The sequence below is a fragment of the Salvelinus sp. IW2-2015 genome, linkage group LG11, assembly GCF_002910315.2.
Source record: "Salvelinus sp. IW2-2015 linkage group LG11, ASM291031v2, whole genome shotgun sequence".
Taxonomy (NCBI): domain Eukaryota; kingdom Metazoa; phylum Chordata; class Actinopteri; order Salmoniformes; family Salmonidae; genus Salvelinus; species Salvelinus sp. IW2-2015.
The window spans coordinates 48,961,822-48,984,163 of NC_036851.1; the positions used below are offsets into that span (position 1 = coordinate 48,961,822).

The following is a 22,342-nucleotide window of genomic DNA, read 5'->3' on the forward strand; positions in this document are numbered from 1 at the left end:
ATTTACCTGGTTTAGTGAGACTGTGTGAAGAAATGTATTAATTCCATCACAAGGCTATTGCTTGATGGGCTTAAAGACATCCACCAGTGATTTTTGTACTTTTACTGTTGAAAAGCGATATACCAAATACAAACACAGTAAAGCACACACACTAAAGGGTCAAAAATATGTTTTGAGCAAAATAGTTCATATTTTTTTCTGACACAACCGCAAACGTCAAGGAGTATGGAATTCAAACACTTGGTCTGATGGTAATCGGTGAAGTCGACGGCCTCCCTCCTTGCTTGAGGAGCAATAGAGAAAAGCCACCCCCACAACTTGTGCTGTCACGACATACCCGGACCACCTATTGAGATGCGCCTTTTGTTAGGTAACTCAGTTAAATGAGGTGAAAAGGAGACTGGAGTGTCACATTAAGGTCAGAGTGACAGGGCTGGGTTAGTTACTTTCTAAACGTAATCAGTTACCTAAATAAAAGGTACCTAGGCTGTCCAAAATTGTAATCGGTAATGTAGTTCTCTTCCAAGGTTCAGATGAATCGGTGGCGGAGATCAGTGGATGAGATCCAGGCCAGGAAACGGCAGGTCACAGAGTGTGAGCGTGCCCTGGAAGCCCTGTGCAAGGTGARTGCCTGTTTCCAACAGATGGCCATCTCTATCGGAAGTAACTCAGACGGCAGCTTTCTGAGAGAGGAGATGGACGAGACCAGAGCACTGGCTCATAGAATCTGCACAGGTAAGGCCACTATAATGCTGTTGAATGTTACATGAACCTCAAGATCTGACCCCTTATTCAATKATTTAATGGGGTTCCACAAACAAAAGGTGACTGTGATCTGACCCCTTCCATTCATTCCAATTCAGGTCAAATCTTTAAGTYCAACATTCTCTCAGCCAATTGGTGTCAAAACATATATAAATTGTTGACAGTACGGTCTTTTCAAAATCACAAGTGCAAGTACTTTGTATAGTGTAAATCATACACAAATTCCACTGTGAATAATTGTGCGTCGTCTCATCATAATACAGGGGTGCACAGACGTCTGGTCCCTCTATTGACAGAGAGGGRGACTGAACCTGGACAAGAGGATCGATTACAGGTGGAGCGACTGTGGGTTATTTTCCTCACTGGGCTAGAGAACCTCCAACAGGACCTGCACAAAGCCAGTGACTTAATAGACCGCTTCCCTTTGAAACAGAGGAATGACCGCCGGGCCCTGGTGAACACAGGAGCTTCAGATGGGGTCATTGGGGTGTCTGCCCGAGCTGCTTCAGTCCAAACCCCATGGCTAGCAGTGGAYGTGGAGCAAAACCCTGACCTAAAGACGCACATCAACCAGATTGACGCCCTGGTCAAGGAGATGCTCCAGAAAGTCAGTATTCCTTTCTGGGCAGTGGAGGCTACCCAAGAGGCCTGGGTGGAAGGCACTCAGTRTCAGGACACTCCACACGATCAGGATGAGACTCTGGAAGAGATGATGGTGGTGTCCCAAGATGACCAGATGTCTGGGTGTTGTCAACCTCTAAACTGTAAGTTAGGCTGTATGTTTTGTTTATCGACCTGAAGACTGAGGTATACTCTTGAACTGTTAATGGTTAATAAAACTTTGAATAAAGCCTCATACACCGTGCAATAACAAGTAGCTACCAAAATGMCATTCCTGTGTACAAACTAAAATGGGCAGTACTGCAATTTTAAAACGACAGTACAGGACTGGCATTTTGCGTAGCGTTCTTGTGTTGCATACACATGGTATAAATTAGGTTCMCTCATGCACAAGTCATTTCTATTTACTAATGAAAACTATGAACGTTAGACAAATGTCTTTAGACGCAGTCAAAGAACAAATGCTTTAAGGTATGATCAACTATAAAGATCTCCTTGATAAAAGGATAGATGTTTGTCAAAGACCTTGTATACCTAGGTTATTGATTCATTTTGTAATACGCTGACTACACCGGGTGTGTGCATCGACACACACGCAGGTTGAAATAGCAAAACACCCAATATTAATTTGGTGAACGGTCGAAAAGAGTCACGGACATTTAGCTAGCTAATTGGTCCCGGGATATAAAAATTGCGTTATTTTACCTGAAATACACCAGGTCCTTTTCCCCCCTTGGKTCTTTGTGGGATTTTGACCCATTGAGTCACAAATTCGTGTGCCCTCTCCAACAACTAATCCACAGATAAAAGGGAAAACCTAGTTCGTTTCTTGTAATCGATCCTTCTGTGGACTTTATATGGCGGTTGGCAACCAACTTTAAGGTGCATTACCACCACCAACTGGACTTGAGCGCGGACCTAAATTCAGCTTTCAATCACCCACGTGGGTAAATGCTCCTAAAAACCAATGACGAGATGAGGGACTTGACACAAATAGAACCAAGTTGTATTTTAGCGCCTGGGCTAAGACCACGCGCGAGCAGTGTGTGGTTAAAAATGATTGACATATGAACATTTATTTTTTGTAACATGGCCAGTGTGGTCAGCATGTTAGAATGAACGTTGTATTGATTGCTTGAAATGTATTATGCAAATTAAATAAAGTCAAATGTTGACTAGAAAATAACCAACAAAGCCACGATTAAACTTTATTCACATAAAGTTTACACAAACATAAAAATATTATACAGATACCCAGTATTTACATAATCAGAAGAAAGAAACACTTAAAAATAAAACACATGGCAGGATTGTAGGATATTGGGTCAGTTCTTGTAGGTAGAGTTCAAATGGGCTTTGAATGCTGTAAGAAAGACAGACACCTTTGTTCAATACCGTACAAGTTTAACAAAACTGTTTGATTCATGACACGAGTATTTACAGGGTGCATCACAAATGACCTATGGGCCCTGGTCAAAATMTGTGAGTGCTATTGCAACAGACATTGGTCCATCTACTAACCTTCCTGGTTATGCCAAAGCTCAGCAGCAGCAGTGTTCAAGGGACTCTCATTGTTGGGCTCTGGACAAGACAGATTTTGGTACAAGGTTAGCAAAAACTTTGACAGTGGCACAAACCCTAAAAAAAAAATGTGATTTGATCTCGGTGTGTTGATAAATCTGATCAGACCCCCTTATGAAAATGGTTGGGCAACAACGACAGACAACTAATAAAAAGACAACTCACCTCCTAATAAACTCTGGATGGACAGCAGGATGGAACGCACATCGTACAGAGCTGACCATTTGTCTTTCAAGATATCCAGACAGATGAATCCCTGATCGTCAACGTTGGGGTGGAAACACGATGTGATGAACTTCACGCGTGGGGCTTTGTAAGGGTAGCCACTAGGGAATTCTAGCGACAGCTTGTACCTCAGGCCTTCGTAAACCTAAGAGATGGAAGAAGGCTGACATTCTTTAATATACTTATTTTTTTTTAACTGTACAAAAGCTAATCAAGGCGAGCATTTGAATGTTGATGGAAGACATGTGGATCTTGTTAAGGCGTCCGTATAACTCCTACCCGAAACAGTTCATGCATATATTCTGACGAACATTTGGTCGCCGGCAAGAGTTTGGCTGTTCATGCACACACATTTCTGTTCAGAGGCAAGCCAAAGTCCACGTCCCTTCATCGGTGATTGGTCAAAAGTAGGTCAGTGTTTGTGGTCTTTCAACACGAGACAAAAAAATGCCACTGCTTCTTGACACACTGCTCGCTTAAACTGGAAGCCAYATGCACAAATGCACAGCCGTACAGCTGGCGACCAAAGTCAGCGTGCATGCGCCCGGCCACCACAGGAAGTCGCTAGAGCTCGATGGGACAAGGACATCCCAGCTGGCCAAACCCTCCCAAAACCCTGATGAAACTGAGCCAATTGCGCGCTGCCTCATGGGTCTCCGGGTCGTGGCCGGGAGTGACACCTCTAGCACTGCCTTAGACCACTATAATCAGCTCTGCTAGGGCAAGTAAAATGGTCAGTGAGGCACTCTCACTTATGTCTGGAAGTAGCTAGCAAGCTAGCCAACGTTAGCCAGTTAACGGCAGTCAAGCTGAGGTCAGAARGCTCGGATCAACACTAGTCCTCAGCCAGAGCGTCCACTGGCACTTCAGATTGAATTTACGAACACCCCTAGTTTGACGTAAAATTTTGTGACCAAGATCTCCTCAGCAAATGTTTTAAACTAATGACAGATTTATCGAGTCATCGTATGTTAATTATATTTTGAGGAAGTGGCTATGGAGTCTCAAGTTCGACAAACTTGTATTGTTTTTCAAGCAAAGGTCTTTTAAGGGAGTACGCGCGGTCTGTTCGCCTAGCCGAAGCATGCCAACACCTTTACCCATGTTCATCTGGCAGGGTTACACACCATCTACATTACTGGTCTTACAATCTGAGCCCCTGCCAAGGATCCACTTTTCATGGTGGAGTAGAAATAAACCTTTACTTACTGTTCCCTGAGCGCCGTCTATCGTTCCGATCCACTTAAAAAGGTTGTCAGACTCTGGGAAAGCCGAGATCCCCTTATGTCCAGACATCTATATGACATGTGCAAGAAATAAACTTCAGATCTTAAAGAAATAGCTGTTTTCCAAAATAGATCAATTGACATCTCCAATTGTGATTAGGACATAGCCCTACACAAGGAACACTTACCATTAGTGTCATCAGCTCTTGTTGAAGTCTAGGGAGTAAAAAAGAAGATACGTTTAAAATGTGCCCAAACTTTGTGCAATGACTAGCCCATATCCKAATGTAAGTAGTACTAATCACCCATCTTAAAAATCAGCTAACATGTAGGCTGTTACAGAACAATACTGTTTGGTTCACTTAACGGCTAAATGGCAATTTCTCTAGGACCATTTGTTAAGACCCAGCCTTAGTATTAAAGTAAGCAGGGAATAAATCTAGAGTATTCGCGGTAGCCTAGCGTTTAAGTGTGTTGGGGCAGTCACCAAAAGTTGCTATTTGATTCCTGAGACAACTAGGTTAAATAAATATGTCGACGTGCCATTGAGGAAGGCACTTAACCATAATTGCTCCTCTATGTCGCTCTGGATAAGAGCTTCTGTTAAACGACAAATGTACTCCGTTCTGCCACCTCTGCCCCACAACCACTAGCGGAGGACAGCTCCCGTTAAACCCATTGAAAGAGCATGTCCTGGCACCCCGATGGTGTAACCAGCTTCCCCTTGAAACTATTCCCAGTTAACCGAAAACCCTACCTCTTCAAAGAAAGGGTATCCTAAATAATTGTACTACAGCTCCACAACAACAAAAAAGCCTTMTGTCAACAAACACTCGCACTTAACCCTCTCCCAACTAGCCCCGACTTTGCTGATCTCTACTTTGAGGAACAAATTACTTTGACAGATGGTTGTCCCACCTAGCCATCTTAAGATGAATGCAATAACTACGTCTCTCTGGGTAAGATCGTCTGCTAAATGACTAAAATGTACATGTAGATGACGGTAACAAATGTCACAAACCTTTTAGTGACTGAGCCCTTTGCGGCACTCCCACCCGTCTCATTGCCTTTCAGAGCGGCTGTGGATGAGGAAGTTGCAGGGTCCATATTTTGAGAGGCCATACTTGTAACTTATTGGGATAACATAATTCGAGAGGACGGTGAGTAGTTAGCAAAGTAGAAGMTAATAAACAAAATAAATAAGTTACTTTAAACACTCAAATGCACGTCGTATCTGGCATTTTGCTTCGTGCTAGCAAGCCACTAACCACAGGGGTGTTGTCATGACGTTGGCTAAACAAGTTACAGTAGTTAACTAGCAAACATTGGATTTGAAGTTGCCTTGGCTAGTTAACAGTAATTAGCCAATGCAAACCTAACTCAGAGATCCTATGACCTAGACATAACTGTCGAATTCACACAAGCCAATAACACAAAATGGGTATATTTYCTAATCATGTTAGCGCATAGCAAGCTAACGTTAGCTTAGTTAACGACGCAGTTAACGTTACCCGAGTGTCTTCTCGTTAGCACTGCAGCAAAAATAACGCTAACTAGCAAGCGGAATGACTTTTTAGCCAACCTAAAGTGTTTTTTAAATAACCAGCACTGCCTATCATATACTTCTGAATGGATAATAAAATGTCGCCATACTTGGTATTTCGGTTCTGTCCACCGACTCTATTCTTCTGCTACTGAGTTTTTCAAACTGTGTAGGTACCCGCCCACCCGTTTAAACTACCTTTATCAAATCGGTGTCACCACCCCGTTTACAAATATGACCAATCGCAACTTCAGGTTTAAAACAAAGCAACGCTGTAGCAACCATTTGGAAGAATGCACTTACAAAACACTTCGATGTCATTGGGTGAAAGATCATTCGGAAGAGACAGATTTGCCTATGGTTGTACGGTCGCATTGAGTCTAACACAAACTCTGTGATTGAAGTCGCGTTCACAGGCTAGTCGGAACTAGGAAATTCGGAAATGTCCTAATTTGCTGATTCGTTGAAAGCGGCACGTGTGTAACTACAACCAGTTAGCAAGTTGGACTTTTTTTGTTTGTTTCATAGTTCCAACTAGCACTTAAACGCGGCATGAGCAATAGTCGGTCGGCCAGTCATAATTATGGCTAAACCGCGCCCATTTCTACAATGTATACATTCTTAAAACCTAACCATACTAACACCGCTAGCCGTGTGCCTACCCCTAACCTTAAAATGAGACCAAAAAGCACATTTTTGTAGTCAATTTTAAAATGTAAACATGTCTCAATAATATATATTTACAGACACTATTGTGGAAGAGGTGAGGTGACGATACAGCCTGTACGTTAAAATATCTCACACATTTGCTTCATTATTTTAACGCAATAAACCATATAAAAAAGGTAGACATACAAGGGATATTTGAATAGAACGGCTGTAGATACAATTAAAACGTTCTGACAAACATACTGAATAAATCAGACATAGACAAATCAAAACCTTTATTTCTACGTGAATAAGGTTGATTCACGTCTTCACTATATAAAAAAGTATATGGTCTAAAAGTTCATCATGGTCTATATGCCATGAAGTACAATGACATAAAAGCACCTGACATTGTAGAAACATTTTACAATATAAAATTGAGAATACAGTTGAAGATGGGAAAACAAAATGACTGATTTTACAAGAACAGTAACTCTTTATAGAACTCCTTATATCCAATGTGGGGGGAGGCACACCCCCTGGCCCCAATAACCGTTCTATTACCAAGGGGCCATAGGTTGCCATAGAGCCCCCTTAACCATTAGAGTACTGTAAGGATTGGTTTAAAAAAAAAAAAAAAAAAAAAGGGGGGGGGGGGGCATTTCTTTATCAAATAGAACTGATCAATTACTGGCTTGGCTATGTTAAATAAAGGTTACATTTTAAATATATATATATTTAAAAAATAAAACACTTGAAAAAAAATCTGTAATTGTATACAATGAGATCCAAAGCCACACGGGCAGAAAAGACATTGGCACTCTTGTACAGTCTCTCGTGATTTGATACGATTGATATATTCATTATTTCCGTGGTTTTCTACGGCTGTGTCAGAAATTGACATTTTACATTTGAGTCATTTAGCAGACTTTTACAGAAGCAATTATGGTTAAGTGTCTTGCTCAAGGGCACATTGACAGATTTCTCACCTAGTCAGCTCAGGATTTCAAGCCAGTGACCTTTTGGTTACTGGCCCAATGCTTTTAACCGCTAGGCTACCTGCTGCCCACAAAATGGCACCCTATTCCCTTTAGAACACTACCTATGTCCAGGGCCAACAGGGCTCTGGTCAGCAGTAATGTATTATATAGGTTAGGGAATAGGGTACCATTTGTCAAGGTAGACTAGGACTCTATTCCTTCCCTGAACTCTGGACCTCCATGGCCTTCTGCATCTTCTCAATCATCCACCCGGGAACTGTGAAAGGCTTCAACTCAACTGGCGTCATTTTCAGGTCAGGGCAATCTCTTAAAAAAAAAAAAAACAACAGAATCATAATCTCACCCTGAAAACAGTGTAACCCCCTTCGGGCTTGATTTTAGCCTGGTTATAGGCTATAGCCAATTTATCTGGGGTGACCAGGCTAGGCATGCCTGGTTTAAGAAGTGAATATCCATCAAAGATACTCCATTCAATGGCAGATMAATTGATACTTGTTGAGTAAAATGGGGGCCAACAAAACATCTTCCTTACTTGTAATCATTACTCAGAGAAAGGTCCTGCACATCCTCTTCAATAAGGAGATAGGCCTATAAAATTAGAAAATGTTTAGATCATGTTAGATTAGCTTACATTAGTTCATAGATTTAGCAGATCATACTTGTTTTTAAAAGGTGCAAATATGTAGAAATCTCTCCTACATTACCTGGTTGTTCAAATTCTATAATTTTTTGCCTAATTTCAGTTTGTGATAAAACAAGCAATTTATAGTGTAAAGGATCACATTACAATCTTTTCAATAATCAAAAATATTGTATTTTAAGCTGGTGGGCATTCACTCACTGCTCTAGAATGTAGTGAAATAAGGGTCAAGAGGGTGCTACTAAATTCATGTCTAAACGTAGTTCTTTGCCCTATGCCATTATGAATCAGATTCGACCAATCATTAGATAGGTCTCTAAATATTATAACCTTAGGGGCCTCTCGACCGAGTGGCGCAGTGGTCTAAGGCACTGCATCGCAGTGTTTGCGGTGTCACTAATGACCCGGGTTTGATCCCGGGTTTGTTTTATAACTTTAATACGCTAGTACTTAACAGTGTTGATTAAATAAGAAGGTAGACTTCACTTAGAAATGTTGTCACACAGGAACCTGTTGCCACTAGCTAGCTTGTCAGTTGACGTTAGAGCCGTTCTGCCCGCGGAGCATTGACAAAGTTCTATTGACCAGCGACCACTTTCACTCTAATCATGATAAATTCTCTGAGTAAATAGTCTGTAACTTGTGAACCATATATGGTAGAGACATAGGGTTTGGACTATTGTTTTTTGAATGCAATTCTATATTGAACGGATATATTTTTTTAACATTGAAATAATAATGTTATGGGTGAACACCCTATAGCTGTATGAAGCTGATGTGTACAAAACTGAAAGTAACAAGACACAAAAGCTAAACTTAAGGACGGGAAGCATAGAAATGACCGCTTAGACTCGCTTTCAATGAGAATGACGGATCTATAACTCACATTTCTATGTGAATTTGGTTGGGTCGCCCACAAAAGATCGGTTTCTGCTTTAGCCAACTCTGAGTTTGGCTAAAGCAATTCTTTAGATCTAGAGATCTGCGACCAGGCTAGAGATCTGCGACCAGGCTAGAGATTCGTGCGACCAGGCTAAAGGATCGTGCCGACCAGGCTAGAGATCGTGCGACCAGGCTAGAGATCGTGCGACCAGGCTAGAGATCTGTGCGACCACGGCTAGAGATCTTGCGACCAGGCTAGAGATCTTGCGACCAGCTAGAGATCTTGCGACCAGGCTAGAGACTCGTGCGACCAGGCTAGAGATCGTGCGACCAGGCTAGAGATCGTGCGACCAGGCTAGAGATCGTTGCGACCAGGCTAGAGATCTTGCGACCCAGGCTAGAGATCTTGCCGACCAGGCTAGAGATCTTGCGACCAGCGCTAAGAGATCGTGCGACCAGGCTAGAGATCTTGCGACCAGGCTAGAGTTGGATACAGAGCTCTTACCATCTTTCCACCTGTAGCTCTCATATGCTGTCTCTCTGCCAACCAGTGTTTGTCCTGGGCATCGGCAGCATACTGAAAACACACACAGACACAGTATTTTATTACTTTGCTGTAAGCTATGTAATGGTTTATGGTAGGGGAGAGGGGATGGTCGTCACACTCACAAGTTGGTTAGCATAATATAGCAAACAGGGAAAAAACCTTCACAGCACATGGCCACTCCGGTTCCACATTTATTTTAGACTTTTTGATTTAATTGTATGTGCTCCTTTAATTCAGTTATTAGCTCCCAATGTACACATGAAATACAATTTATTGAACAAATATTGCGTACTTCTAAATCTACAGGTTGTTGTGTAACCATAAGATAAAACATTACAAGGGGTCATCCACCTACAGGTAAATGCCAAATAAAGGAAACACCAACATGAAGTGTCTTAATATGGTGTTGCGCCAGAACAGCTTCAATGCACCTTGGCATAGATGCTACAAGTGTCTAGAACTCTATTGGAGGGATGCGACACCATTCTTCCACGAGATATTCCATCATTTAGTGTTTCGTTGAAGGTGGTGGAAAACACTCTAGAATCTTCCATAAAGTGTTCAGTTGGGTTGACATCTGGTGACAGACGGCCAGGGCATATGGTTTAGATTTGTTTTATGCTCATCGAACAATTCCTTGACCACTCTTGCCCCTGGAAGAGACCCCTCCCATCAGAATATAAATTATTCACCATAGCTGATCTCACAGAATGGCTGTGTATTTCTTGGGGTTTACCCTGCCCTCAAAACCATCAGAGCCGCCAGAACCTTCATTTCCTCAAGTGTTTCCATTATTTTGGCKGTTACCTGTAGGTCACCTATCAAGCTGAAGAGATAGCAGACCTTGGCTTGCCAGAGGCTTWTTTTCAGCCGATTAGGACTGCTGCCCAGATGTCCAAAGGGTGGTTTTTGAGTTGGATTATTTGTTTGCTGAGAACGTGTGCTTTCAACAGAACCTACCTAAGGGTATATGCCATAGGAGATCCGCAACAGGATCCCTACGTACATCCAAATGAAAACGGGATGATTCTGACATGGAAATGCCTGCCAACATACACTACATGACCAAAAGTATGTGGACAGCTGCTCGTTGAACATCTCATTCCAAAATCATGGGCATTAATATAGAGTTGGCCCCCTCTTTGCTGCTATAACAGCCTCCAATCTTCTAGGAAGGCTTTCCACTAGATGTTGGAACATTTCTGCGGGGACTTGCTTCCATTCAACTACAAGAGCATTAGTGAGGTTGGGCACTGATGTTGGGCGATTAGGCCTGGCTGGCAGTCGGCGTACCAATTAATTCCAAAGGTGTTCGATGGGGTTGAGGTCAGGGCTCTGTGCAAGCCAGTCAAGTTCGTCCACACCGATCTTGACAAACAATTTCTGTATTGACCTTGCTTTGTGCATGGTGACATTGTCATGCTGAAACAGGAAAGGGCCTTCTTCCCCAAACTGTTGCCACAAAGTTGGAAGCACAGAATCGTCTAGGATGTCATTGTATGCTGTAGCATTAAGATTTCCCTTCACTGGAACTAAGGGGCCTAGCCCGAACCATGAAAAACAGCCCCAGACCATTATTTATCCTCCACCAAACTTTACAGTTGGCACTATGCWGTCGGGCAGGTAGCGTTCTSCTGGCATCTGCCAAACCCAGATTCGTCCGTCGGACTGACAGATGGTGAAGCGTAATTCATAACTCCAGAGAACGCGTTTCCACTGCTCCTGAGTCGGAAASGTGGCATCCTATGACAGTGCCACGTTGAAAGTCACTGAGCTCTTCAGTAAGGCCCTTCTACTGCCAATGTTTATCTGTGGAGATTGCATGGCAACGGGTGTGGCTGAAATAGCCGAAGCCAGTAATTTGAAGGCGTGTCCACATACTTTTTCATATATAGTGTATATCGATTTGGATTCTGCATTTAGTGCTTATTAAACCTTCTAGATGATGCAGAGCAAATTCATTTATTTTATAACTGTTTGATATACAACCACATGTACATCCTGCATTTATTATCGCCTGACGGAGACAGCAAGAGAGAGAGCAAGAGAGAGAAAGCGAGAGAGAGCGAGCGAGCAACACAATTAAACCCAACCAAATCATGAGAAAAAAAAAAGAAAATCACTTGACATATTGGAAAGAAATAACAAAAAAAACAGAGCAAARTAGAACCCATATTTATGTTTATTTATTTTCCCTTTTGTACTTTACCTATTTGCGCATAACATGATATCTGCAAAGTCTTTTTTTATTTTGGAACTTTTGTGGGTGTAATGTTTACTGTTAATTTTTGTTTATTTCACTATTGTTTATTATCTACTTCACTTACTTTGGCAATATTAACATGTGTTTCCTATTCCAATAAAGCCCTTAAATTGAATTGAGAGAGTTACCTTGAAGAGGTCAGCATGTTTGATGTAAATCCTTCCTCTGGTGCCACCCATTCCTAAAGCCCTACAATTAAGCAGGGATTTCAGGTTTCATTAGGAACATAATATAAAAAACAACAACGTAGACCAAGACAGTTGGTGGACCACGTTCCCATGTAACTCAATTTAATTCTCTTTTGTTTTGTGTGTGAGTCAATGAAACATTGTTAATASTCAACTTCCAATTTCCACTTACTTATTTGCTCTGGACCCAAGAACAAATGTGCTCCCTTCATTCAGTCTGGAAGGGTCCCACTGTAGAATATGAAAACATTGTATTATATAGGGGAAATGTATCATACTCAAATCCATGGAACAGAAAGTTAAAAAAAAAATCMAATTATTATGTTGCTTTCACCCAAAAAAGACAGTTTGTGATCTTTAAAGATGCTAGAATGCATGAGGGAAACTTGTTATAAGTGTATGGTATAATGGATAAATTACTATTGCATTCAGCCATTAACATATAACTAATTAATAGAAGCAATAACATATAAACTCTTACCTTAGGTCCCTCACGCTTTATGGACTCTGATGTCTTGGGCTTAGGCCTACAGAACATGCATGTGGATCACAGCATTTTACATGTTTGAATATTCACGTTAATCTAGATTTCCATTCAAGAAATATGGGACGACAATGTTTTATTTCCCCTTTATTTAACTAGACTAAGTAGCGTCCCTTGCATGTGAATTAGAGTTTGAGCATTCATGCAGCAGTGATTTTACATGTAGGTTTTGATAATGAAAACAACTGCTCACTGACAGCAAGGTGAAAACACGTGTTGTCGAACAGGAGCGCATACTCACACATTACTATACATAGTAGGCTTGAAAGTGGAACCGACAGGAGCTGTCATGCGCCCTTTCCGCTGGGAGACAGACATTGTCATATTGTCAGTTACTCTGCGTTTTGGGTTTATTATTGTTGATGAAGGATTATTCTACAAGGGCAGACTAGTTTACCTTCTTTGGAACAGGGCTGGTTCTTTGACTGGACTCATCCTCCAGTTTCACCCGCTGCAAGAAAAGAGATATTGTCACTGAAGTGGAAGAGACAGCGATAGCATTATATCCTTATTTTCCCTCCAAGAACTTCATTCAAGATGTGGAGGCAATAAGACTAATGCAATGAGGAAAACACTCATTCATACTTCCAGCCGGCATCCTCACATAATTTTTTTTTTTTTACCTTTATTTAACTAGGCAAGTCAGTTAAGAACAAATGCTTATTTACAAAGACGGCCAAAACCCGGACGACACTGGGCCAATTGTGTGCCGCCCTATGGAACTCCCAATCACGACAGGTTGTGATACAGCCTGGGATGAGATGCAATGCCTTAGACCYTTGCGCCACAACATCCCTTTTTTGAAGCGTAAATCAGTGTCATGTTCACTTAAAATCTGGAACTTCACTTATGATGACAACTACATTTAAGTTATGTGAGACTTGGACTCATTCTAGATGAGTGTTTCTGCAATATATCTCACATCCTATCTCCTCGCCTCCTTCTCAACCATATTGGAGGAGAAGGGCCAAGYTTCCTACCCTCCCCTCCAATGCACTTTGAGGTAAAGAAAGAGGAATGTGAGGAATTGAGGAAAGATGTATTGAGAAAGAGCCATCATGATCTTCACTCCTTTAAAATCTTCCTTTACCTTGACTGGAGGCTCAGGGCCGGGTCTTGCCACTGCCGATTTCTCCCCGTCTGAGAAGAGCTGTTTGGCCTGACCATGGACAGGAACATTACTCATAGAGGTCTCTGTGCATTAACCACAGAACCTAAACACTGACACTTCTTGAAACACATTTAGTTGGCATCTTACATTTTCCAAGCAGTTTCTGCAGGCTTCTCGGATCAGCTGCTCGGTCTGGACGTCCTCTTCTAAGTTCTCCTTCACGTTGCTGGCTGCTTTCTCGAAAAACTGTCGCAAAGAAAGAAAAAAAGATTGCCACCTCTGTTTTCAGTACTCCAGCACCTTACCCGTTTGAGGATAACACTGAGGCTTTTTTGTTTTATGAGATTAGAGAGCATATTGGAAGGGATTATAGACCATTTCTCCATACAGAATCTTTCCACATCCTTGATCTCCTTCGTCTGTACTTATGGACTGCTGAGAGCTCTATTTMCATGTAATTTGACTGCCTGGAGTTTGATAAAAGGCATTGGTTTTTGGACTGGAATCGGTGCTATGATCAGATGACATCTTTGGCTACACACCAGTGGTGGGTTTGGAAGCATACGCAGAAAAGTACCTCATYCTTACGGTAAAATATGGTGGTGGGTCTTGTACGTTATGGGGCTATTTTACTTCCACTGGTCCTGGGGCTTTTGTTAAGGTCAACAGCATCATTAATGTTACCAAGTACCAGGACATTTTAGATCCAAAACCTGGTTACCTCTAACAGGTGGCTGAGGAGGGTGCTAAAGTATTGAAAACAGAGGTGCCAATAATGAGAAGGGTGCTGGTGTATTGAAAACACGGGTGCAAAAATAAGGAGAGTGCTAGAGTATTTAAAATAGGGGTGTCAATAATTTCGACTCCTGTCTTTTTTAGATGTGTTTATTACTTGCCAAACAAAATATATTCCTTGTTAGTATAAAATAATATAATTTCCCAATTTTTTGTAGCACATATATCTCAGTATTTGCATTATTTATGTTTTACAGTCTTCTTTTCCTCATCTTGATCAAGGGTGCCAATAATAATGGACCTGACTGTATGTATGTATATATGCATGTACAGTACCAGTCAAAAGTTTGGACACACCTATTCATTCAAGGGTTTTTATTTTTACTATTTTCTACATCAAAACTGTGAAATAACACATATGGAATCGTGTAGTGTTAAACAAATCAACATATTTTCTATTTCAGATTCTTCAAAGTAGGCACCCTTTGCCATGATGACAGCTTTGCACACTCTTGGCATTCTCTCAACCAGCTTCATGAGGTAGTCACCTGGAATGCATTTCAATTAACAGGTGTGCCTTGATAAAAGTTAATTTGCGGTATTTCTTTCCTTCTTAATGCGTTTGAGCCAATCAGTTGTGTTGTGACAAGGTAGGGGTGGTATCAGAGGTGTGCACTCGAGTCACATGACTTGGGCTCGAGTCAGACTCGAGTCACAAATATGATGAATTSCAACTTGACTTTGACTTTAACACCYATGACTCGTGACTTGACTTGTACTTGAGCCTCATGACTAGACCTGACTTGATACCCTCCTCAAGCCCAGATATTACAAATGATGCTAATAAAAAAGTGTGCAGCGCATCAACTCTTCATTTAACGGATAACAGTTTGAATCGGACAGCAGCCAATCAAATTGTGCCAGCTGAGAAAAAGTTGCACGTGACAGTGCAGAGGAACATCGGAGGTGAATTCAGATGGAGCCCTTGAAAGATGATACTCAAAATTATTATTTTTGGATATAAAGACGATGCTGTATCAACAAAAAACGGATTGCAACTTGCAAAACATGCGGGAAGAAAATTACAGACGGGGGCGCAACAATTTCCAACTTTGTTCGACATTTGAAGCTGCACAAAGAACGGTAAGTCATGGCTAATATAGCCGAGAGCCATTTAAAAAATTACTTTACTAGTGTATCATGTAGGCTAACGTAACGTTAAATCAATGAGCCTCCACACAGTCAGTCAGTGCGGGAACATGATAATTGCACCCAAGATTAGCCTACTTCCTGCCTGATGTTACTGCTGTATGATAATTGCACCCAAGATTAGCCTACTTCCTGCCTGATGTTACTGCTGTTCCTAAAACCATTGACATACGTTAGCCTATCGTAACCACACAGAGAGAGAGTGTGTGTGTGTGTGTGTTAAGGATGGGCGATTGTGTACAAGCCTAAATCGCCCGATTGCGCCACATAGCGATCCTCGATGGTCTTTTACCAAATAGGGCTAAGTCCATATTATGGCAAGAACAGCTCAAATAAGCAAAGAGAAACGACAGTCCATCATTACTTTAAGTCAATCCGAAAATGTCAAGAACTTTGAACGTTTCTTCAAGCACAGTCGCAAAAACCATCAAGCACTATGATGAAACTGGCTCTCATGAGGACCGCCACAGGAAAGGAAGACCCAGAGTTACCTCTGCTGCATAGAAACCAATACTAAAGGACACCAATAAGAAGAAGAGGCTTGCTTGGGTCCAGAAACATGAGCAATGGACATTAGACCAGTGAAAATCTGTCCTTTGGTCTGATGAGTCCAAATTGTTAATTTTTGGTTACAACCGCTGTGTCTTTGTGAGACGCAGAGGAGGTGAAAGGATGACCTCCGCATGTGTGATTTAGAGGTCGACCGATTATGATTTATCTACGCCGATACCGATTATTGGAGGACAAAAAAAGCCGATACCGATTAATCGGCCGATATTAAAAAAAAAAGTATATATATATCATACACACACACACACATTTTTGTAATAATGACAATTGCAACAATACTGAATGAACAATGAACACTTTTATTTTAACTTAATATAATGCATAAATAAAATAAATTTAGTCTCAAATAACATGAGAACATATGTTAAAACGAACCACCAGCTTTCATGGGTCTTCAATATTCCCAGTTAAGTTTTAGGTTGTAGTGCAGAWAGCAGAGCTTGTCTGCATGGCCCCCTGTCAGTCTGCTCCTCCGCGAAACACAGACCTTATTTGAAGTAGATCAAGACATTCTCTATGGAAGACATGGACGGTAAAATAACGAAGGAACCCCTTTCAAGTTCAGCCGCAAGTTATTACAGGAATTATAACGCGTCGACTATTTCTCTCTAAACCATATACCTTTGACTAATCCGGAAACTATCACCTCGAAAACAAAACGTTTATTCCGTTCCGTATTTTATCTAACGGGTGGCATCCATGAGTCTAAATATTCCTGTTACATTGCACAACCTTCAATGTTATGTCATAATTACGTAAAATTCTGGCAAATTAGTTCGCAAAGAGCCAGGCGGCCCAAACTGTTGCATATACCCTGACTCTGCGTGCAATGAACGCAAGAGAAATGACACAATTTCACCTGGTTAATATTACCTCCTAACCTGGATTTCTTTTAGCTAAATATGCAGGTTTAGAAATATATACTTGTGTATTGAGTTTAAGAAAGGCATTGATGTTTATGGTTAAGTACACATTGGAGCAATGACAGTCATTGATTGATTGTTTTTTATAAGATAAGTGTAATGCTAGCTAGCAACTTACCTTAGCTTACTGCATTCACGTAACAGGTAGGCTCCTCGTGGAGTGCAATGTAATAAGGTGTTAGAGCATTGGACTAGTTAACAGTAAGGTTGCAAGATTGGATCCCCCGAGCTGACAAGGTTAAGAATCTGTTGTTCTGCCTCGTTCCTAGGCCGTCATTGAAAATAAGAATGTGTTCTTAACTGACTTGCCTAGTTAAATAAAGATTAAATAAAAGGTGTAAAAAAATAAATTATAATAATAATCGGCAAATCGGCGCCCAAAAATACCGATTTCCGATTGTTATGAAAACTTGAAATCGGCCCTAATTAATCGGCCATTCCGATTAATCGGTCGACCTCTAGTGTGGTTCCCACCGTGAAGCATGGAGGATGTGTGATGGTGCTTTGCCGGTGACACTGTCAGTGATTTATTTAGAATTCAAGGCAGACTTAACCAGCATGTCTACCACAGCATTCTGCAGCGATACGCCATCCKATCTGGTTTGCGCTTAGTGGGACTATCATTTGTTTTTCAACAGGACAATGACCCAAAACACATCACCTCCAGGCTGTGTAAGGGCTATTTGACCAAGAAGGAGAGTGATGGAGTGCTGCATCAGATGACCTGGCCTCCACAATCACCCAACCTCAACCTAATGAGATGGTTTGGGATGAGTTGGACCACAGAGWGAAGTTAAAGCAGCCAACAAGTGCTCAGCATATGTGGAAACWCATTCAAGACTGTTGGAAAAGCATTCCTCATGAAGCTGGTTGAGAGAATACCAAGCATGTGCAAAGCTGTCATCAAGGCAAAGGTTGGCTACTTTGAAGAATCTKAAATATATTTTGATTTGTTTAACACTWTTTTGGTTACTACATGATTCCATGTGTGTTATTTCATCGTTTTGATGTCTTCACTATTATTCTACAATGTAGTAAAGATAAAGAAAAACCCTTGAACGAGTAGGTGTGTCCAAACTTTTGACTGGTACTGTATATATCCTAATTCTGACATTACTTTGGAGCCACAGGTAGCCTCGAGGTTAGAGCGTTGAGCAAGACAATTACGGTAACCCTAATTGCTCCAGGGACGCTGTACAACGGTGACCCTGGCCGTGACCCCACTCCCTGKGGGTGTCTCAGGGGAAGTTGGGATATGCAAGAAACACATTTACACTTGTGTGCAACAGGACAAATAAACTCAGCAAAAAAAGAAACGTCCCTTTTTCAGGACTCTGTCTTTCAAAGATAATTCGTAAAAACCCAAATAACTTCACAGATCTTCATAGTAAAGGGTTTAAAACACTGTTTCCAATACTTGTTCAATGAACCATGAACGATTAATGAACATGCACCTGTGGAATGGTCGTTAAGACACTAACAGCTTACAGACGGTAAGTAATTAAGGTCACAGTTATGAAAACCTAGGACACTAAAAAGGCCTTTCTACTGACTGAAAAACACCAAAAGAAAGAGATGCCCAGGGTCCCTGCTCATCTGCGTGAACGTGCCTTAGGCATGCTGCAAGGAGGCATGAGGACTCACACCTGCGGGACAGGTACAAGATGGCAACAACAACTGCCCGAGTTCCACCAGGAACGCACAATCCCTCCATCAGTGCTCAGACTGTCCATAATAGGCTGAGAGAGGCTGGACTGCGGGCTTGTAGGCCTGTTGTAAGGCAGGTCCTCACCAGACATCACTGGCAACAACGTCGTCTATGGGCACAAACCCACCGTCGCTGGACCAGACAGGACTGGCAAAAAGTGCTCTTCACTGACGAGTCGCGGTTTTGTCTCACTAGGGGTGATGGTCGGATTCGCGTTTATCGTCGAAGGAATGAGCGTTACACCGAGGCCTGTACTCTGGAGCGGGATTGATTTGGAGGTGGAGGGTCCGTCATGGTCTGGGGCGGTGTGTCACAGCATCATCGGACTGAGCTTGTTGTCATTGCAGGCAATCTCAACCCTGAGCGTTACAGGGAAGACATCCTCCTCCCTCATGTGGTACCCTTCCTGCAGGCTCATCCTGTCATGACCCTCCAGCATGACAATGCCACTAGTCATACTGTTCGTTCTGTGCGTGATTTCCTGCAAGACAGGAATGTCAGTGTTCTGCCATGGCCAGCGAAGAGCCCGGATCTCAATCCTATTGAGCACATCTGGGACCTGTTGGATCGGAGGGTGAGGGATAGCCATTCCCCCCAGAAATGTCCAGGGAACTTGCAGGTGCCTTGGTGGAAGAGTGGGGTAACATCTCACAGCAAGAGCTGGCAAATCTGTTGCAGTCCATGAGGAGGAGATGCACTGCAGTACTTAATGCAGCTGGTGGCCACACCAGATACTGACTGTTACTTTTGATTTTGACCCCCCCCCCTTTGTTCAGGGACACATTAATCCATTTCTGTTAGTCACACGTCTGTGGAACTTGTTCAGTTTATGTCTCAGTTTTTGAATCTTGTTATGTTCATACAAATATTTAAACATGTTAAGTTTGCTGAAAATAAACACAGTTGACAGTGAGAGAACGTTTCTTTTTTTGCTGAGTTTATAAGCACCCCCCCCCCAACAAAAAAATTATGTATATACAGCAGACTCACCTTCATGTATTTTCTGAAGACTCCCATAATGTCCTCATTGAAGCTGGGCTGTAGAACTGTTCGCAAGAGGTCCATGGATATAACAGGGTCTGTGTAGCTAGATGCACAATGACACTACCAGCTATAGCACACCTTTCGTATAATCGGTCTGGAAAGTCACTCAACAAAACACATCGTCATCKCAGTTTCTGCTCGATCTTAACTTTACAATATTAGACATTCACAATATTTGGTTTTGTATCAAAGAGATTCTCCTGTACTTTGTATACTTATTAGCCAGTCGTAGTAGTTCTAAAAGTAGAGCTCGTGCGCCCAGAAAATTGCGTACTGTCACATTATGTTCACCACTTCATTTCGCTCTCTCGCTCTGCTGTTAGTGCATCTTGCTAGCTGTCACTCATATGGCGAGGGGCTGATTGCTCATTGGTTGAAATCGATGCGGGGGAAAATACTGCAGTACATCTTCCAGAAAAACAGTCGCTTTAAAAACGTGGGCTTTCATGGCTAATTAAGGTAAGACAGTAATTATGCTCATAGATGATGCATGTATGAACTACACATTGACACATCCAGCTCAAAGCGGGAGGTTTAAAAAAAATACTAAGTTATAGCCAAAGTTTAGGAGCATGTCTTTAAAAGCAGACCAACAATACTCAAATGTGTTTTTGTTGGTGTACTATCCCTTTAACAGTCAGTCAACTTACCTCATGGTCATCTGTGAGCGTCTGCCCCGGCGGTAGACCTGTCTGTGTTTTATCATGATGTTCCATGGATTCTGGAAGAAGAGGCCAAAGGATGCGCAGAGTCAGTGAATGTCAGCTGAGTCATCATCTCATTCCCATCACATGAATTAGGGTGTGTTGACAACTACTTTTCCGATTTTTACACATTCCKCTATGTTAAGAGACATTTGAAATGTTAGTTAGATATACATTTGAATGACAACTATAACTTGCTGAACTTGTCAACTAGCTYATAGTTAAAACGACAATCGCCATCGAGCCACCTCATCGAATCACTTCCAGGCACGATCGGAATGAGCTCGAGCGGTCAATCTACTAAATGTCACATTCAGTTGTTCACATTGTTTAACTGTGTAGGAATCACACTTCGTAACTGTAATAATTTAGCAATTTTAATGCATGCTCAGAGCTCACCATAGTTTGTATGGGCGGCTGWTCAACAYCATCTTGTTGAAGCCAGTCCCTCCGTCCCTCACCTCGATGGGCACCCATTTGGTAACAGCCCTTTTAGTATCTGGCTGGATGGAGTGTGATGATTGATCCACGAGGACGGTAAAAGGTTGAGAACTATTTTTGATCCCTTTTGACGAGGTTGTTACAGAAGTGTGCAATGCTCAAATTGGGCTTACGTATTGTCTGATTATTTTTATTTCAACAGGCTAAAACTATCCAGATGCTTATTTAAATGCGCGCTGGCAAATTACTTCGAGTATTTTTTTACAGAATATTCTAGCATTCAAAAGAAACCATTATCCTCTTTTCTAACCACACTGTTGTTTTAAAGAGCCAGGGTGTTTTTCAAGAAACAAAAGCGAACTCTGTACCGCCATCTATTGCACGGGAGGAACAAAAATGTATTTAGCGCACGCGTAAAAGCTACGTAGGCGTGTCCGTGCGACGGAGGCTTTGAACCTTTGCGGCCGCCATATTTGTAGGGGCTTTCAGAAGCAACTAATGACCATCAGCATTTGGAATACACTGACTATTGCGCTCTATCATCTGTTTTGTCTCTTAACATTTAGGTTGTAGTGACTAGCATTGCAGTATACATTTTTCTTTCACTAAAGTAATATGTAGTGATGCAACAACTATGGCATAATGTACAGGTATGTAATATTTTCCGAGAGATGGCTCTGGGGAACCTTTAGGGGGTTCAAAGCCCAAAACATGGGATGTCAGCAGACCAGTCAGCATCTTGAAGAGAACCTAAAAAGTACAGCTACGGTATGGTAGTTTATTAGAAATGCAAACAACATACATGGTTTGACACATTTTACTGGGAACAAATATGATTCAGCGCATCTGTATGCTTGTTCCAATGGAGAAACATTGATAATCTACTCAGAGAAGACTAGGAAGATTAATGAATGAATTCAGCACAGACAGTATTTACATTCTCCTTATTCTTGCCCATAGGAATCACATTGAGAAAAACATTCATGGCATTACAAATGTTCTACAGACAATAAATTACCATAAGGGTAAACAGGGATAAATACATGTATTCATACTCATACTTTATGTAAAAAGTCTATGAACTGATTTAAGAATAAACATTTTTATGATTTAAGTGTCAAAAGTGTCATGCAAAATAAATTCCAAACATACAATCTGCTCTTACTAGGAAAAAATAAAATAAAAAGAATTATAAAAATAAACTCAAGGAGTAATTTTGCTGG

General features: G+C 41.6%; 3 protein-coding genes across 5 annotated transcripts in view; 1 reads left to right on the forward strand and 2 right to left on the reverse strand.

Moving 5' to 3' along the window:
• Positions 1-533: 533 nt before the first annotated feature.
• Positions 534-2,402, forward strand: LOC111970516 (regulator of G-protein signaling 9-binding protein). Its single transcript, XM_023997317.2, has 2 exons — positions 534-735; positions 1,029-2,402. Exons 1-2 carry the CDS (start codon positions 534-536, stop codon positions 1,562-1,564), a joined length of 738 nt encoding a protein of 245 aa, XP_023853085.1. The 3' UTR covers positions 1,565-2,402.
• A 167-nt stretch (positions 2,403-2,569) lies between these two features.
• The window catches only part of ube2c (ubiquitin-conjugating enzyme E2C), a 74,778-nt gene continuing 55,005 nt past the window's right edge, over positions 2,570-22,342 (reverse strand). Inside the window, exons 1-7 of one of the 3 annotated variants that reach the window (XM_070445790.1) lie at positions 6,072-6,159; positions 5,440-5,548; positions 4,607-4,634; positions 4,402-4,488; positions 3,133-3,337; positions 2,908-2,967; positions 2,570-2,749 (exon numbers count right to left, since the gene is read on the reverse strand). In XM_070445790.1, coding sequence (XP_070301891.1) covers positions 2,712-2,749; positions 2,908-2,967; positions 3,133-3,337; positions 4,402-4,488; positions 4,607-4,634; positions 5,440-5,540 — 519 coding nt within the window. In that variant the 5' untranslated portion in view covers positions 5,541-5,548; positions 6,072-6,159 and the 3' untranslated portion in view covers positions 2,570-2,711. The other 2 variants (XM_023997319.2, XM_070445791.1) reach the window with 2 other exon arrangements.
• LOC111970522 (deoxynucleotidyltransferase terminal-interacting protein 1) lies at positions 7,492-21,455 on the reverse strand. The gene is made up of 13 exons (XM_023997329.2): positions 21,078-21,455; positions 20,625-20,695; positions 19,921-20,017; positions 13,933-14,031; positions 13,765-13,833; positions 13,072-13,125; positions 12,916-12,977; positions 12,612-12,657; positions 12,303-12,361; positions 12,071-12,131; positions 9,638-9,709; positions 8,143-8,198; positions 7,492-7,916 (listed from the first exon to the last, which is right to left on the reverse strand). The coding sequence occupies exons 1-13, from the start codon at positions 21,153-21,155 to the stop codon at positions 7,802-7,804; spliced, it is 939 nt and encodes a 312-aa protein (XP_023853097.1). The 5' UTR covers positions 21,156-21,455; the 3' UTR covers positions 7,492-7,801.